The sequence below is a fragment of the Equus quagga genome, unplaced genomic scaffold (genome assembly GCF_021613505.1).
Source record: "Equus quagga isolate Etosha38 unplaced genomic scaffold, UCLA_HA_Equagga_1.0 HiC_scaffold_86_RagTag, whole genome shotgun sequence".
In the NCBI taxonomy this organism is placed as follows: Eukaryota; Metazoa; Chordata; class Mammalia; order Perissodactyla; family Equidae; genus Equus; species Equus quagga.
Window position 1 is genome coordinate 111821 of NW_025794815.1, and position 18025 is coordinate 129845.

The window sequence follows — 18025 nt, forward strand, 5'->3', positions numbered from 1 at the left end:
AGTGTGGTACTGGAACCAGTTGGCCATGGGGCTGAGCCCTGGACACTAGACTTTGAATACGTATGATTCAAAATATTTTCTCCCATTCTCTGGGTTGTCTTTTCACTTTTCCTAAAAGTGATTTTTGAAGTGAAGTTTATATGACATCAACTTAACTCTTTTAAGCTGAGCAATTAAGTGGCATGTAGTACATGTATGGTGTTGTACAATACAACCACTGTCTCTATCAAGTTCCATTTTTGTCACTCTAATGGAAATCATTTACCCATGAAAAGTTACTTCCCGTTACTGCTTCCCGAGCCCCAGGCCAAGGCCAATAGGGTTTTCATCTTTAAGGATTTGCTGAATGTGGATATTTCATAGTAAATGGAATTATAAAATATATTGCCTCTCGTGGCGGTGTTCTTTCAGTTAGCTTGTTTAAGATCTGTCTGTGGCATAGCATATATTTGCACCTGATGCTTTTTCATAGCTGGATAATACTGTGTTATATGGATCTACACATTCCTTTGTCCATTCATCCCTTGATAGACATATGGTTGTTTCCACCTTTTGATTATTGTGAATAGTGCTGCCGTGAATATGAGTGAACATGTACTGGTTTGAGCCACTGTTTTCAAGTCTTTTGAGTATATCCCTTAGAAGGGAATCCAGGGATCTTGTGTTAATCTCCTGTTTAGCTTCTTGAGGAGCTGCCACATTGTTTTCCTCGGGGGCTGCACCGTTTGGCATTGCCACAGTGGGTGAGGATTCTAGTTTCTACACACCCATGCCCACGCTTGTTACTTTTAGTGTTTTGATTATACCTTACTGAGGTTTCAATTTGCGTTTCCAAAATCACTAATGATGAGTGTTGTTGCTGAAGAAATGAAGAAAGCTGGGGCCCAAAAGAAGGAGACAGACACCGGTGTCGATAGTGGAGAAAAAAAGCCCCACCTTCCACGGGCTGTTTATTTTTATTTCCCCCTAGACAAAGCCGGCAACTAGCCAAAGGCAGTGACTCAGCATACATGCTTCTAAGCAAGTGCGCTCACGTGCTTACACTGCTGCGCTTGCTTTTTATCCCTAGGCTGAATTCCAGGATCTGAGAAAACTCCTGTTTGCAGGCAGTGTTCTCCCTGGAAGGGCCATAAGAGGACTGGGCAGAACATCCTGTTTGCAAGCAAGCTCAGCCGCAAGTCAGCTCCATGAAATGTCCTGTAGGCAAGCACATTCATGTTCTTAGGCCAGATCTCCTTCAGAGTGTGTTTACATGGCCTAGTTGAGACATTTGTGTATATTTTTTTGAGAAATGTTTAAGTAAGTTCTGTCTCCATTTAATTTTCATTAAGGTGAAGTTATTCATGTAACATAAAATTGGCCATTTAAAATTTAAGGTACAATTCATACTGTCAGGCAAACAGCATCTCTGTCAAGTCCCGAAAGATTTTTGTCATCCAAATTGAAACTCATCACCTGTTAAGCAGCCACTCCCCGTTCCACCCGCACCCATCCCTTGTTCAGGATTCATCTGCCTTTTGTCTTTATGGATGCACCTGTCCTGAATAGTTCATATAAACAGAATCATACAGCATGTTGCCTTTTGTGTCTGTTTTCTTTTGTTTAGCATGGTGTTCTCAAGATTCATGCATGTGTAGCATGCATTAAAATGTCATTCCTTTTAATGGCTGAATGATATACGACATTTTGTTTGTCCATTCATCTGTTAATGGACACTTGTTTTTTGTGCCTGTTGGTTTGTGAATGATACTGCTGTGAACATTGTTGTAGAATTATTTGAGTCTCTGTTTTCAGTTACTTTTGGTAATAACCCAGGAGTGGAATCATGGGTCATGTGGTAATCTGTGTTTACCTTTTTGAGGACCTGCCAAACCACGTTCCCCAGAGGGTGGACTGTTTTGTGATCCCATAAGTAGTGTATGAGGGTTCCAGTTTTTCCTCATTCTTGCCACCACTTGTTATTCTCCCTTTAAAAAATTGTATCCACTGTGGTTGGTGTGACGTGGTATCCCGTTGAAGTCTAGATTTGCATTTCCATGGTGGCTAATTTCTCTCATGTTGAACACTTTCCTGTGCTTGTTGGTCATTAGGTCTTCTTGGAAAATTCTTTTTAAAATACTTTGTCCATATTTAAATTGGATTGTTTGTCTTTTTGTTGCTGAAATATACAACTTCCTTATACATGCTAGATATTAAAATCTTATCAAATATGAGATTCAGACATATTTTCTGTCTCTCTGTGGGTTGTCTTTTCACTCTCTGGGTAGGGTCAGTTAATGCACAAAGGCTTTTATTTTTGCTGAAGTCCACTTTACTAATTTTACTTTTGTTGCTTCTACTATTGGTAGTATATTTAAGGATCTCTTACCAGATCCAAGGGCACAAAGAATTTGCCTTATGCTTTCTCCCAAGAGATTTCAGCTTTAGCTCTTTATTTAGCTATTTAATCCATTTGAGTTGATTTTTCTATATGGTATAAGGAAGGGTGCAACTTTGTTTGTATATGGGCATCCGTCTGTTTAAGAGATTGTTCTTTCCCTCTTGAATGGTCGTGACCTTTGTCAAATATCAGTGGAACATTTATGTAAGTTTGTATATCTAACCTCTCTGTTTTACTCCATTGGTCTATATATCTGTGCTCATTCCCAAACCATAGTGTTTTGATTGCTGTAGGTTGGGCTTTATTATTTTTGCTATGTTCTTTTCCCTGTCTGGTCCACACACTGGGTGATCTTGACCCGTCTTGGTGTTCCCTGATTCCTTCTCCCACCAGTGCACTTCTACTGTTGAACACATGTGGTGAATTTTTAGTCGTTATATTTTTCAGCTTTAGATTGTTGTTTGTTTTAGTGACATACATTTCTTCATTGACATTCTCCATTTGTTGAGACATCATTCACCTGAGTTCTTTTAGGTTTCTTGTGGAAGCTTCTTTTAGCGATTTGAGCATATTTTCAACAGTTGATGTAATTTATTGTGGAAATGATGCGGGGTCGGTGAGCCAAGGAGTTGAAAGAAAGATTTCTTGGACTCTCAAGATCTGGCAGTAGTGCTCTTTTATTTAGAGAATAGTGTGGAATAGCATGGGGTCAGGACCCATGGGCAGTCAGAGCTGCTGCTGCCGGCGTGGGGACAGGACCCGTGGGCAGTCAGGCTGCTGCGTAGGGACAGGGCCCATGGGCAGGAGGAGGTGCTGCTGCGGCCGCTTCTGCTGCAAACATGGGTGGAGAGTAAGGCCAAATTTAAGGCATAGGTATGTGAGCCATCTGTTTACAAGACAAAGGAAAGAACATGTGAAAAAGTTAAAATGGTATCAGTGCAGGTGGGGTCTGGCCCTTGAGTGGCCCATGAATTTTAGATAAGAATCAAATCTGATTAAGTAAAGGACAGAAGCCACCACCCTAAATCAGTTACATGAGATTGCCAGACAGTAACCAACTTAAGGTCTTGCCTTCCCCATTAAGAGTTTCTAGGGACAAGGTCATCTCTCTTCTTTCACAAATGCAGATGTCTCTCAAAGGGCAAGCAAATTCCAGTCCTCGGAGCCTGCTTCTCATCTGCAGTTTTAAAATTAACCAGCCTAAAATAATCCTCATCAATAAGTCCAATATCTTTGCTTCCTCATGGACAGGTTTTCTTTGTTTCTTTATTCCTAGAATGGCCCATTGTTTCTTGTTTCTTGCATGCCTCTTAATTATTTGTTGTAAACTGGAAGTTTTGAGTATTATAATGTGGCAACTCCAGAGATCTAATTCTTCCTACTCCCCAGGGTTTGCTGCTGATGCTTGTTATGTGTGATTGGTGTGTACTTACTTGGTCACTCTTCTACTCTATTTTGTAAAAGCTGTGTTTCTTTGTTGTGTGGGTCCTTGGGCATCACCTGTTCCATTAGCTTAGTGGTCAGCTGGTTATTTTACTGAGATTGGCTTAAACCAAAGCAAACCAAAACATTCCCTTGCATTTGAAGACTAGATTGGTGTTGAGGCAGTCATTCTTTGTTAGCCAGGCTGGGTGCAGCTCTGTCTTAGCCTTCGCTCACTCTGCTTGGGCGTAGCCTGAAGGTGAGCCCCACCGAGCTGAAGTCAGAGTCTCTTCAGGGCTTTTCTGAGAATGTGCTCAGCCCTGGGCTTGGGTGTGGCGGTCTTAATTTCCTGGTGTACACAGGAGCTTTACAGAGCTCTTATTTCTCATGGATATCTTTCCCAGCTTCTGATCCTTTCTGGGATTTTCAGTCTGTGTGCCACTTGTCCTGTTAGTTATCTCTTGCCCCAGGTGGCGAAGTCTAGCGTGTTTGCCTTTAAAGTTTTTGAGGTGGCCCCCAGGTAGTTCCCTCTGCCTTGAGGAAATTCCAAGGCAAGAGGCGCAAGAAAAGCCCCAGAGTCCATATACATGCCTCCACTTCTTTGGGAACAAGGTCTGTGTTTCCTGCACTGTCACCAGCAAGCTGCACCAGCAACAGGTTTGCTGCCACCACAGGCAGCGGGTAAGTTAACACCACAAAGCTCTGTTAGGGAAATGTAGCAACCTCTTTGTTCATTAACTGTTCCTCTGATTCTAAGTTTTTGGCTGGCTTCCAGGGCTCTGAGGAAGTTGATTCTGACAGTTGTGGCCAGCATAGCTGTTCATTTACTGGAGGGATGAAGTTTTCCCTACTTTGCCATTTTTGTGACATTTCTCCAGTGGTCAGTGGGACATACTTTAATATAAACGAAATGGTGTGGCTTAGGGCTCACCATAAGCATGTTAAGCTACATTTTTAAATAAAATTGTGTATGGTTGTAATTGTACACAGCATCTTTGGCTCTTTTTATTTTTAAAATAGTCAAATAAAATTGTAAACACTTCAAAACTCTTTTGAAAGGCAGAAAATGAGGTTAACTATGTATGACTTAAGGAAATTATCTTTTACTTAAAGTAATTTTAATTGTGGTAATATCTTTGGATACTTAGAATTACTGCTTGAGGATCAGTTTGTAGAGATGGCTTTGGATGGAAGAATTTTAGGTACATTTTCTTAGGCTTGCAAATATTGCACATTTTGAAATAGCTTTTTACCTTTTAATATAGTCACTTATCATCTAACAATGTTTGTATTGATTCATTAATTTGTAAGAATAAGTTCATTATCATTATTATTAAAAAATGTAGAAGAGTAATTTAAAGTATGGTTTTACTTTCCAGTTTATTTTTGAGTAAGTACGTATGTTTTTAATTTTTCAGAGAGTTGAAAACCTTTTTTCCCACAGTTTGTCTGCAAACTTATATAAGCAGTTGAAGTGCCTTTGTGAAGATCACATCAAAACACAAATTCATCAATTCAGAGATTATCTTTTTTGAGACCAGAGGGTTTGAACTCATTTCCTTTCTTTTAGTCCATCTTTAACAATGTATGTTTTTTCGTGTCTATGTATGGCAGATAAAAGAGGAGAGAGTTTGCTTTATTTTCGTTTTAGATAGCTAAAGGTATGGGATTCGTGTAAAGTAACTGTTTTTCCCTCTTTAAGTCATTTATCCTTTTCTTTGAAAGTTTCAGTGTCAAATTAGTTGAATGGAATAATTCATTTGCTATATGGGATACTATATTGAGTTTTATTTTTGACACCTTCCTGTTTAATTTAAGACCTAGTGATCCTTGGACTTCTGGCTGTTATACGGCAGTTTTAAGATATATTGTCTTTTAGAAGTTGTATCTTCCATTTGCAGAATACATGTTAGTCTTAGAACATAAAATTTTTCTTAACATTACCTCATGGATTCTCTGGAAGGTGACCGTCTTCTAAAGAAAATGGATAAATGCTGGAAAGACCATGGCAGACAAATGGTAGAGTGTAAAAATTGTATTTTAGTTGAAAGTCGTGTTATGGAATGTGTTAAATGGTCCCATATACGGAAAAATCCAAAATGAAAGTCACTCATACTTTATTTGAAAACATATCTGGAAGTGCTTTTATGGTGGAAATTTGTTTTCAGTTCTTGAAAATACAATTTGAATATATTTGTTGTCACAATTTTGAAACCATTTGTCTTCTTAAAGAATGTTATATTTTGGCCATTGTGGTATTTCACATTAATGTGAGCTTAAGAAGGGATCATCTATACGTCAGGGTTCTTTAGAATTGCAAATTACTTTGCAGTTATGAAAGTTACCCTGATTGAATAGTTACTGAAATTAGTAATTTACCTTCTGAGGTTTGAATATACAAGTGAATGTACTGAAAGTGAATTGGAGCCGTCACAATGGCATTTATAAAAATTTGGTAGGTAAGGTGTTTTAAATATTCCAACACAAGGTATTTCTGAATATTGTATATGACAACATGATGCAAAGTGTGCCTGCTTTTCAATTTTGGTGCAATAGATCATAAAAATAATACGACAAAAATGTTCTCAATTCACAGCTCCACCGTTAATGGAAAGCATTTTTCTCAGTTTCTTAAAGACTAAAGCTAGAATAGAGGATAAACTATTCCTTTACTTTGGAGTAGTGATAGGAGTTTGTATTTTTAAAATATAATGGGAGGGCAGAACATCACTTACAATATGTAAGTGTGTATCTGATTATTTGTTTTAATGAAATGTTGTTCACACTGGGTTGAGTCATTTCTCTGTTCTTAGAGTTGTTAAGCCCCAGGCTCACCCATTTCCAGTTAGCTGTGTCCTCCCTTGTAATAGATGGCTACCAAATCACAGCTTTCCAGGCTTCAGCCTCCTTTGACAAAGTGATAGTCTTGGCTGAGAATCAAGACTGTTCCCACGGCAGCGGTCACATCTCCTTTAAGTTCCCACAGCTCTGTTCCTCGACAGAGCTCCTGTTCCTGGGACAGCATAACAACCCCTTCTCATAACACCTCTGGATAGTCTGGGCAGAGTTCCCAGGGGCACCAGCCAGAGGTGCCACGAATGTTTTAAGTTAGAAGCCAAACAAGTACACATTTTCTAAAAACAGAATATTAGTGAATACAATGTTTGCCCAATGTTAAGACTGCACAAAGACACCTTAAGATCTTTGGAATTTAGTTACGTCATTTAGAGTGAAGGTGAACTTGCCACAAAATTAAGTCAGTGAGACCATATTTAGGTTATCTTGTTTGTGGCTGTTTTGGTCCAGTTTGTAGGATGATGTGTCAGGAGAGAACAAGCGTGCCACCTTTGTTCATTCCTCCATGCAATACGTAGTCCGGCAGGTTGGAAAACACAACCTGGAAAATTCTTACTGATGCCTAAGGTGCAGTCCGCAGGTCATCACTTCTCTGTAGCTCTCTGGGCTCGTACATCTCCCCATTCCGCTCTGGTTTCTCTTGTCTCGCTTTTGACTTCCTCCAGCTGTTTCTGTATAGTGCTTAGAACGTGCATTTAACCTGTGATTTCTCTATTTCCTTTTTTAGATTATTAGTTCTTTAAAAAAACTTTGAAATGTAGTTGAGACGGAACATTGTATAAGTTTAGGACATACAGTGTGCTAATTTGATACATTTCTATATTGCAAAAGGATTACCAGAATAGCATTAGCTAACACCTCCCTCACATCACAAAATTATCCTTTCTTTTTTGTGGTGAAAACATGGAAAGATCTACTCCCGTCGCAACTTCCAGGGATATAATCCATTGTTATTAACTGCCATCACCTTGCTGTGCATTAGCTCTCGGAAACCTATTCCTCTTATAACTGAGAGTTTGTATCCTTTGACAAACATTACTGTTTATTTTAAAGTTTGAATTATTAAGAATGTTTATGTCCATAAATTAATTAAATTTTATTAAGAAATTAATATAACCTGGATCAGTACTTAAAGTTTTCTCAGTTTAATTTTCAAATACAGTAACTATCAGTGAATAAAACCCACTTGATGGGAATTCTTTGGTTTCATCAATAATTTTTAAAAGTATTAATTAGGAGACTTGAGTGAGAATGTTTGAGAACTCCTGTTCTGTTATATGCTCAGATTGCAATTAATTTGTACATAAGCAACATAGCCATAATAAAGAGTTGTCTCTTATTACTCTGTTGTGTCTTCAAATAAAACCAATAGGATCCAAGAGTTTTACATAATCTTGGCATTTGTAGTGATTGCTGTTAATTTTTCTATCTAGTTCTTCTTATTTTACCATCTACAACCCTAACCCTCTTAGATTTTCAGTCTCTTAATCTTGGAGTCATAGCTTTTTCAAAGATTCATTCTTTAGGCAAACTATACCTAGCACTCATTTTGATATATCATCAATTTTTATTTTAAAAGTAATCTTTATGTGAAGAAACTTTCTAAATGTATCTCCACTAATATTTATTATTTAAGGAGGAATTTGGAACTGAGTGTAGAAACTGAAAGAAAAATTTGCAGGATTATTTTTCAAAGACAAATAAATATATTGCTGCCCATGTTTGCTGTATCAGACTGACAGGAATTCTATAAATGCCGAGGGAAAGGTGCTTTACTTAAGAATAACTTTTGATTATAAAGTAGATAGTAATTTAACCAAAAATCTTTTATAGGTAATGTTTCATCTTTGTTTCATTTCTGACAGACGATGATTAGGAGCATTTTTCTGTTGCTAGATAGAGCTTTTCAAAATTCGATGTTGTCTTCTGTTTGGTAAGGATGCTAGTAATTACTTTAACCGAATCGTTATACACAATTTCTGATTTCCTCTCTGTCCTAAATGGAAGAAGATGTAGTAAAAAGATACATAATTCTGACAATCTATATTTGTCTATATAGCTATCATAAAATTTTAAAATGTTTTCACATTTTCTTTGAGCACATGGTAGCACAGCTCTAAGTGTTTATATGTACTTTACCTAAGTATGAATAAGTTCTCTTTTTTTAGGAACAATACTCATCATAGCACACATTCTAGGTTAATGAATCATACCGTACGTGCTTTATTATAAAACGGGTAGGAAGTTGCTAAGTTGATTTTAAATTGTGCTGATTAAGGCTCAGAGTCTCGGTAACGTAACATAAGGCAAATTTAGAAGCGATAAAATAATTCTAAGTATTGCTTCATTTTTTAAAATTACTAAACTATATATGTCATCCAGTGTACTTTATTTACTCCAAAGTTTTGTTGAGATTGATTTCAGGTTATCAAAAAACAGAGTAGAATAATTTAGCCAACTGTGGATAGAATGAGTTTAATGTCAAATTGTATTTTGTTTTGACTTTCAGGTGTGCATTATACATAGAAAAGTATAACTGTGGGGGAAAATAAACTAAAATTAAAGGGTTTTAAAACTATTTATTAGACCGTTGTTTTGGATTAAAGGGACATGGGGCTTGAATTATTTAAATCATATATACTTTGTGACCAGAATATTCAGAGCAGGACTATAGTTGGAATTCTTCTCTTGATTAAAAATGAAAGAAATGGTGAAATGGTTGATCAATGTTTGATTCAAAGGCTTTTAACTATGCTTTCTGATTTGCAGCTGAGTAGTTTGTCAACTTTTATTAAATTGAAACTTGTTTGTAATCTGATATCTTAAAGATAAGTTTTAACTGAGTCTCTTTTGTGTATTACCTCTTAGATTTACCAAGAATCTTTTGAGAGTAGATTCTTAGAAGAAACAAGCAGGTTCTATGCAGCAGAAGGAAGGAAGGTAGTGCAGAAAAGAGAGGTATTTGAAATCCAGTTGACAGTTATAAATCTGCTTGTGATCTGTAGAGCCGATCATTAAATACCCTGTGCAGAACCATGTTTATTTGTGTTTCCTGTAGACATTTTGATATGATTTCATGCGGACACTTACATTAAATTTCTTTCCTTTTGTTCTTGGTCAGTTTTTCTCAAGGGTTGTCAATTCTCTTGATCTTTTCAAAGAACCAATTTATTTGTGTTTTTTTCCTCTTGTTTTTCTCATTTCTGCTTCATTAAATTCCATGCTAAATGTTAACTGCTTCACTTGCTTTAGGTTTAGTTTGCCCCTTTTCCAGGTGGAACTTCAGGTGGGAAGTTAGGTTATTGTTTTGAGAACTTTCTTTTTTTAGTGTCAGTGTTTACAAGTAAGTTTCTCTCTCTGTTCTGTGTTAGCTGCATTCCTTAAATTTTGGTATAATCTGTCTTCATTTTCATTCATATTAAAAGTCCATTGTGATTTCTTCTTTAGTGTTTAGAAATGTGTTGTTTAATTTTCACATATTTGTGAATTTCCCAAAGTTCTTGCTGGGTTTTTCCCCCATTTTCCCACCATTGTGATCAGAGAACACACTGTGTACAAATTCAGCCCTTTAAAATTTAAGGACTCGTTTTGTGGCCTGATATGGTCTGTCCCGTGGAATGTTCTCTGTGCACTTGAGAAGAGTGTACATTCTGTTGTTGTTGGGTGGGCTGTTCTGTAACAGCTGAGTGTCGGTTAGGTCTGCTTAATTTTAGTGTTGCTCAAGTCTTATGTTTCCTTGCTGATTTTTTTTCTGGGTATTCTATCCATTATTCATCCTATATATCACGCATATATCATATATACACACACAAGTCATATGCATATATTCATAGAGTATTGAATTGACCGGCTACTATTGTTGTTTTATCAGTTTCTCTCTCCATTTCTGACAACCTTTGCCTCATGCAGTTTACAGTTTTGTTGCAGTTATGTTAAATTTTCAAACCACAGAATTTTCAATTACATTTTTGCTCAGTTTTATAATTCTTGGCAGTCTGACCAAACAGAAAGTAACCGACCATCTAGGCGTGTCTCTCAAGAATACTAAACTAAACTAGTTTAAGAGAGCAAGAGTTATTTTTTCCTTGCTTGTTTTGTTTGTAACTTTTATACTTCAAGTCCTCTGATTCGTAGGAAATTGGAAGGTTAAAATCTCTTTTCAGGGCTTAGCCCTGTGGCTGAGAGGTTAAAGTTCCACGCGCTCCACTTTGGCAGCACAGGTTTGTGGATTCAGATGCTGGGTGCCGACATACTCCACTCACCGGCCATGCTGTGGTGGTGTCCCACAAATCAAAGAAAAGTTAGAGGAAGATTGGCAGAGATGTTAGCTCAGGGCTAATACTCCTCAAGGAATAAAAAGAGCAAGATAAACAGGAAGATTGGCAGTGGATGTTAGCTCAGTGTGAATCTTCCTCAGGAAAAAAAGGTTTCCTTTTCAGATTCCTGGGTGTCTCTACCACATCAAGAAACTTCTGGTGGAAGAAGTAGACAGGGTTAGAAGCTATCTGTGCCTGAACCTGCAATAAGAATTAAATATTTATTTATGTTTTGACTTCTTTATTATTTAAGTAGATCAGGCTTGTTCATATGATAGGGTGAGCCTGTAAATGTCTTTCCCTCTTTTGCATTCTACTTTCCTCTCTTTTCTTCATTTTCATCAAAGAAATTTGTAGTAAATATAGATTTCTTCCCAAGTATATTTTTCAGTTTTTTTGACAAGGCAACGTAGGAAATTAAGTTTAGAAAACCAGTTCTTGATCTATTGTCAATTAAAAGTGAAAGAATATTTTTCCTATGAAGCGAGATGTCTGTTACTATCAAATTTCCCCCAGTTAAGAAATGATCATTATAACATGTGATTGAAATCAGAAGTTCACGCAACAAACTTTGATGATCCTGAAGACCAGAAAAGCGATTTTGTGATAAAATACGTGAATTTCAATGTAAAACAAGAAATCGGGCTTGATGACCATAGTATATGCATTAATAATTAGCATTTTTAACAAGCAGTTTTAACTCTCTACTATGATGAATTTTTGGTAATGGAAACCTTTTCTTTTTAAACAGGAATCTACTAATTGCGATTATAGAAAAGCAGCTTCTAGGTGTACGTTTATCAGCAGTTATTCAGGAAGGTAAACAAGAACAGATGTGTTGAACAAAATAGAATTATCAGGGAAAATCTAGTATTAAAATTGTGTATTCTGTGTGGTAGGTCTCCCTTTAAAGCATGATATAAAATGACATTTAACTTTTGTCTTATTTGCAAAAACAGTTTGTGTCATGTAAGAATATTCCACCATTCATAGTTTCTCAAAGTTACGAATACAAAGTGAAGTTTGTATGCAGCCCTCCAATTAGGAATATGAAGGTTTTAAAAACATTTTTGGCCGGATGTCAAAAATAGACAGTATCAGAGCTGGCCCAGTGGTATAGTGGTTAAGTTTTTGTGCTTTGCACGGTGACCTGGGCTTTTTGGGTTCGGATCTTGGGTGCAGACCTACGCACCGCTGATCAAGCCATGCTCTTCCGGCATCCCACCTGCAAAGTAGAGGAAGATTGGCGCAGATGGTAGCTTGATGACAATCTTCCACAAGCAAAAAGAGAAGATTGGCAAGAGATGTTAGCTCAGGACCCATCTTTCTAACCGAGTAAACCACAAAAAAAGGGACACTATTATTCTGTTTTTCTAGTGTTTAAAATTTAAACTATAGCTCCAGGTTCTTGAGCACTGGTGGTACTTTTCGTCAGGTATTTTCCATTTTCTTCATATAAGAACAACATTTGTTCCACAAATATCTATCGAGCTTGTTTTCTTTATGGCAAACAGCAAATGGGTTTGTTACATGCTGAGGGCTCCTTTAGAAAGCCTTATTTAGGGACTGGAATGTGAACAAAAGCTAAAGTTGAAGAGAAACCAATCATTGAAAGGAGAGTCTGGGGCTGGTGACCTCCTACCAACAAAAGATTTAGGCATAGGTAGAGAAAAAGGTAAGGGCTATTGTTGCTGAAAGATACAGAAAAGGTTTTGGAGAGTGATGAATATTTGTTTTAAACTGGAGAGAGTAGGCATGGTCATTCTTGTTGGCCTCTAGAACAGTTGGATTATAGATTAGAAATGATTGAAATCTTTTTGAGCAAACCAGGTTGAAGAGAAAAAGATCATTTTTAGATCATTGGAGAAGGTTGTAGTAATCTTTGTGAGAGGTGGATCCCTAGCCTTATGGGGAAGAGGTAGGAGTATCATCACTAGTTAGGCTGGTTTTTTCATTGGGCAAGTTTTACTCCTGTCTACAGTATGTTTTTGTTATTGTCTTTCCTGCCTTGTTTATCACTTCAAGTGACTTGTCATGTAAACACATAAACTAAGGTATCACTACTTTTGTGACAAGAGGAATATAAAGTAGAGTAAGGAGATCACAAATACTGAGTTTTTCCAGTGTTAGAAGGACATTCCTTGCTATCTGTCATCAAAAGGAGATTTCAAATCTTTGAAACCAAAGTGAAACGGAGTCAGAAGAAAGTGTTGATTTTCCAATTTTCTGTCACCTTACTGATATTTCCTGAAACACGATTGCAGTTTGGGTAATTCCCAAGACCACCCTCAGGTGGAGTGATGTGCTAAGAGGACTCAGAGAAGCAGAAAAGTTGTTACACTCAGGGTTGTGACTTACTATGATGAAAACTGTAGACTAAAACCAGCAAAGGGAAGAGCACCATGGACAGAGTCCAGGAGGAGGAGGCATGAGCTTCCAGTTGTCTTCCCCCGTTAGAGTTGTATGGACAGAGCTTAACTCTCCCAGCAGTGATGAGTGACAACCTGCACATACTGTAGTGTCCACCAGGGAAGCTCACTCATGTCTTGCTGTCCAGGGCTTTGGTATGGGTTGGGTTGCATACACACGGATGACCACCCGTTGGAGCGGTGTTAGTGTCCAGGCCCTCCAGAGACCAAGCTGATATTTCCTGACCCAAAGTCCCCACCACAAGTCACACTGTTAGTGTAAACTACCAGGCATGGAACATGGTCTCCAAGTGCACAAAATCTTATCCCGCATGATATTCTGAGGGCTTACAGGTAATCTCCCAGGAGCTGTACAAGGGCCAAACTTTCTTCAGGAAGATTATTCCCTTACTGCACAATAAAAGGTTACAGTTAGATCACAGTAAAATAATTGTGTTTCTAACCCTGGTACTAGAAAAGATTAATGTCCTGTAAGCCCCGTTTTGGCTTATGGACGTTTTCAGTCTTCATGGGACCATCTGAGAGATGGTGTCTATAGGTGTAAGATGTGCTTGTCTTTGAAAACCAGCTGTCCAGCTTGAGCATTTTTTGTTAGGCTCTTGAAACAAATAAACTGTTAGACTGTTCCAACAGAAGCAATTAAAATACACACATCAACTCAAGGCTTCACCTACAGTATGGGAGGCAACTAGAAAACATTTTAATACCAAAATTGTGGCAACCTTTGGAGCTGAATTACAGAAAGAAGATTCTCAGTTAGTGCGAATCAGGAAGTGTTTTAGTGTGTTTTCACCAGAGCATAGGCACATAAGCATACATGAGCTGCATTTCTGAGATCTTGCTTATCTGTGGGAAGAAAAATTCTTCTTTAATAAGATCCCAGATAACAGGTCAACTCAGTGGATCCCTGTGTCCGGACTAACGACCTTCTAGGTGGTTATCTGCATCCTTTATCATCTACATGTCTTCTGGGCTTAATCCCCCTGCCATATTTCCTTGGTAAAAAGAATGAACACTGACATTCTTCATGATGGCAATTAAAGGAAGAGATTTGTTAAAGCAAATTGAGGCCTCGAACGTAGAACTGTTGGACTCCTGTTCCACTCAAGGACCTATTTCTAAATTCAGGAAAGGTTTTGGTGCCACGTTGGGTCCTGCTTGCTTTTTAAAAAACCTTCAGGTGCAATTCACGTACCATAATCCGTCCTTTACGTCTGTATGATTGATTGGCATCACTATATTCACAAGGTGGTGCAGTCACCACCACTCTGCAGTTTAGAACAGCAGATGAGTCTTCAATGACTGATAGTTTTCAAGTGACCATTGCTGCTAGTTTGATGCTTGGAAAAGTCAGTAAAAATCCACAGTCCAATATGTCACTTGTTTCATGTTTTTTCATCATACTTTTAAAAGTAAATTTAAATTTAAAACACAAAAATTTTGTACTTACCGCAAAGCATTTTAAAATGCCACCTTGATACTGTGGATTGATTAAAAGGTGTAACTTTGTCAGCAGTACAGTCAGTGGGAGGTGAGAGGTGAACGAAAATAGATTTTTAGATCTGAGTGAGGAATGATGAAAAATTCTAAAGCCTTGTATTATCTTCCTAGTTTCTTGAATTTATATGTTCACTATGGTACATAGAGTTCCAGGAAATAGACCTGGCAAAAGTTGTTTGGACAGATAACTTTTCTAGTTTACAAGGTCCACAGACACGAAGAATTTTGTCCCATGATGAGTCCTAATTTCCCTAAGTCATTAGGTGATTTGGTTATGAGATTTGGAACTGTGTTCCCAAGTATTTATTGAGGTCATAATGGTTTATAACATCGTGTAATTTCAGGTGTACATTATTATTTACCAGTCCCTGTGTGAACAGCATTATGTTCACCAGTAACAGTCTGATTTTTACCCATCATCATGCATTACAACCCCTTTACTCCTTTCACCCACACCCAACCCCCTTCCCCTCTGGTCACCACTACCCTCTTTATTCATGTATTTATCTTCCACATATGAGTGAAATTATGTGCTGTTTGTCTATCTCTGACTGGGTTATTTCACATAACATCATATCCTCAAGGTCGTCCCATGTTGTTGCAAATAGGAAAATTTTGTCGGTTTTATAGCTGAGCAGCATTCCATTGTATGTATATACCACATCTTTTTTATCCATTCATCCTTCGATGGGCAATGGGGTTGCTGCCATGTTTGGCTGTTGTGAATAATGCTGCAGTGGATATAGGGGTGTATTGTTGTTTTCGTGTTCTTTGGATAAATGCCCAGTAGCAGGATAGCTGGGTTGTATGGTATTTCTAGTTTGAATTTTTTGAGAACTCTCCATACTGTCTTCCATGGTGGCTACACCAGTTTGCATTCCCACCAGCAGTGTATGAGCATTCCCTTTTTTCTGCATCCTTTACTACATTTGTTGTTTTTTGTCTTGATGATTATAGCCATTCTGATAGGTATAAGGTGATATATATCTCATTGTAGCTTGGATGTGCATTTCCCTAATAATTACTGATGTTGAATATCTTTTCATGTACCTGTTGGCCATCTGTATATTTCCTCGGGAAAATGTCTCTTCGTATCCTCTGCACATTCTCTCTCTCTCTCTCTTTTTTGTTGCTGAGGAAGATTGGCCCTGAGTGAACATCATTTGCCAGTCTTCCTCTTTTTTTGCTTGACAAAGATTGTTGCTGAGCTAACATCTGTGGGAGTCTTCCTCTGTTTTGTACATGGCACACTGCTGCATCATGACTTGATGAGCAGTGTGTGGATCCTGCCTGGGATCTAAAACTGTGAAACCCAGGCTGCCAAAGAGAGCATGCAAACTTAACCACTACATCACTGGGCCAGCTCGCCCTACCCTCTCTTTTTTTTAGGGTTGTTTGTTCTTGTGTTGTTCAGTTGTATGAGTTCCCTATATACTTTGGGAATTAACTCCTTGTTGGATATATGATTTTCAAATACGTTCTCCCACTTGGTGGGGTGTGTTTTCCTTTTGTTCATGGTTTCCTTTGCCTTTCGGTACTTTTTTAGTCTGATGGAGTCACATTTGTTAATTTTTCTCTTGTTTCCCTTGCCTGGTCAGACATGGGACTTGAAAAGAAGCTGCTGAGATTGATGTCAAGAGGATACTGCCTATGTTTTCTTCTAGAAGTGTAATGTTCCAGGTCTTACATTCAAGTCTTTAACCCATTTTCAGTCTATTTTTGTGTATAGTGCAAGATAATGGTCGACTTTCATTCTTTTGATCATGGCTGTCCAGTTGTCCCAACACCATTTATTGGAAAGACTTTCCTTTCTCCATCATATGTTCTTGGCTCCCTTGTTGAAAAGTACCTCTCCATAGATGTGTGGGTTTATTTTGAGATCTCGATTCTGTTCTATTGATCTGTGTCTGTCTCTGTGCCTGTACCATGCTGTTTTGGTTCCTGTAACTTTGTAGTATGTTTTGAATTCAGGGAGTGTGACACCGCCAGCTTTGTTCTTTTTCTCAGGATTGCTTTGGCTATTTGGGATCTTTTGTTGTTCCCTATAAATATTGAGATTCTTTGTTCAGTTTCCCTGAGGAATGTCATTGGGATTCTGATTGGGATTGCATTGAATCTCTAGATTGCTTTTGCTAATACAGACATTTTAACCATGTTTATTCTTCCAATCCACGAGCATGGAATATCTTTCCATTTCTTTATGTCATCAGCGATGTCTTTCAAGAATGTCTTACCGTTTTCAGTATGTAGTGCTTCCATTTCCTTGGTAGAATTTATTCCTAGAAAGTTTATTGTTTTATTGTGATTGTAAATGAGATTGTACTCTTGAACTTCCTTTCTGCTAATTTTTATTAGTGTATAGAAATGCAACTGATTTTTCTAAGGTGGTTTTGTACCCTGCAACTTTGCTTTGCCTGTTGATCCTTCCTAATAGTTTTCTGATGGATTCTTTAGGGTTTCCTATATGTAGAATCCTGTTGTCCACACACAGTGAGAGTTTTCCCTCTTCCTTTGCAAAGTGGATATTTTTCATTTATTTTTCTAGCCTAATTGATCTGGCCCAAACCTCCAGTACTAAGTCGAGTAGTGGTGGTGAGACTGGGCACCTTTGTCTTGTTCCTGTTCTCAGAGGGATGGCTTTTAGTTTTTCACTGTTAAGTATGATACTGGATGAGGGTTTGTTATATCTGAGCTTAATTATCTTGAGGTACTTTCCTTCTATACCCACTTTATTGGACGTTTTCATCAGAAGCGTACTTTAGATCTTATAAAATGCTTTCTCTGCGTCTATTGGGATGATCATGTGATTTTTATTCTTTGTTTTGTTAATGCGTTGTATCACATTGATTGATTCTGGATGTTGATCCATCCCTGCATCTTTAGCATGAATCCAACTTGATCATGGTGTGTGATTCCTTTAATGTGTTACTGTATTTGACTTGAAAACATTTTGTTAAGGATTTTTGCATCTATGTTCGTTAGTGATATTGGCCTGTAATTTTGGTTCTTTGTGTTGTCCTTGCCTGGTTTTGGTACCAGGGTAAGTTGGTCTCATAGAGTGAGTTTGGAAGTGTTCTGTCTTCTTCAATTTTTTGAAATATTTTGAGAAGGATGGGTATTAA

At 37.7% G+C, this 18025-nt stretch overlaps 1 protein-coding gene across 1 annotated transcript in view; it reads left to right on the forward strand.

The window, feature by feature from the left end:
* Positions 1–18025, forward strand: part of LOC124232622 (cullin-4B-like) — a gene marked incomplete at its 3' end in the record, with an annotated part of 41076 nt that overhangs the window by 8253 nt on the left and 14798 nt on the right. The window contains 7 exon segments of the mRNA XM_046649572.1: positions 5221–5326; positions 5754–5821; positions 8524–8591; positions 9265–9425; positions 9525–9616; positions 11098–11180; positions 11726–11793. Of these exon segments, the coding sequence (XP_046505528.1) occupies positions 5221–5326; positions 5754–5821; positions 8524–8591; positions 9265–9425; positions 9525–9616; positions 11098–11180; positions 11726–11793 (646 nt within the window).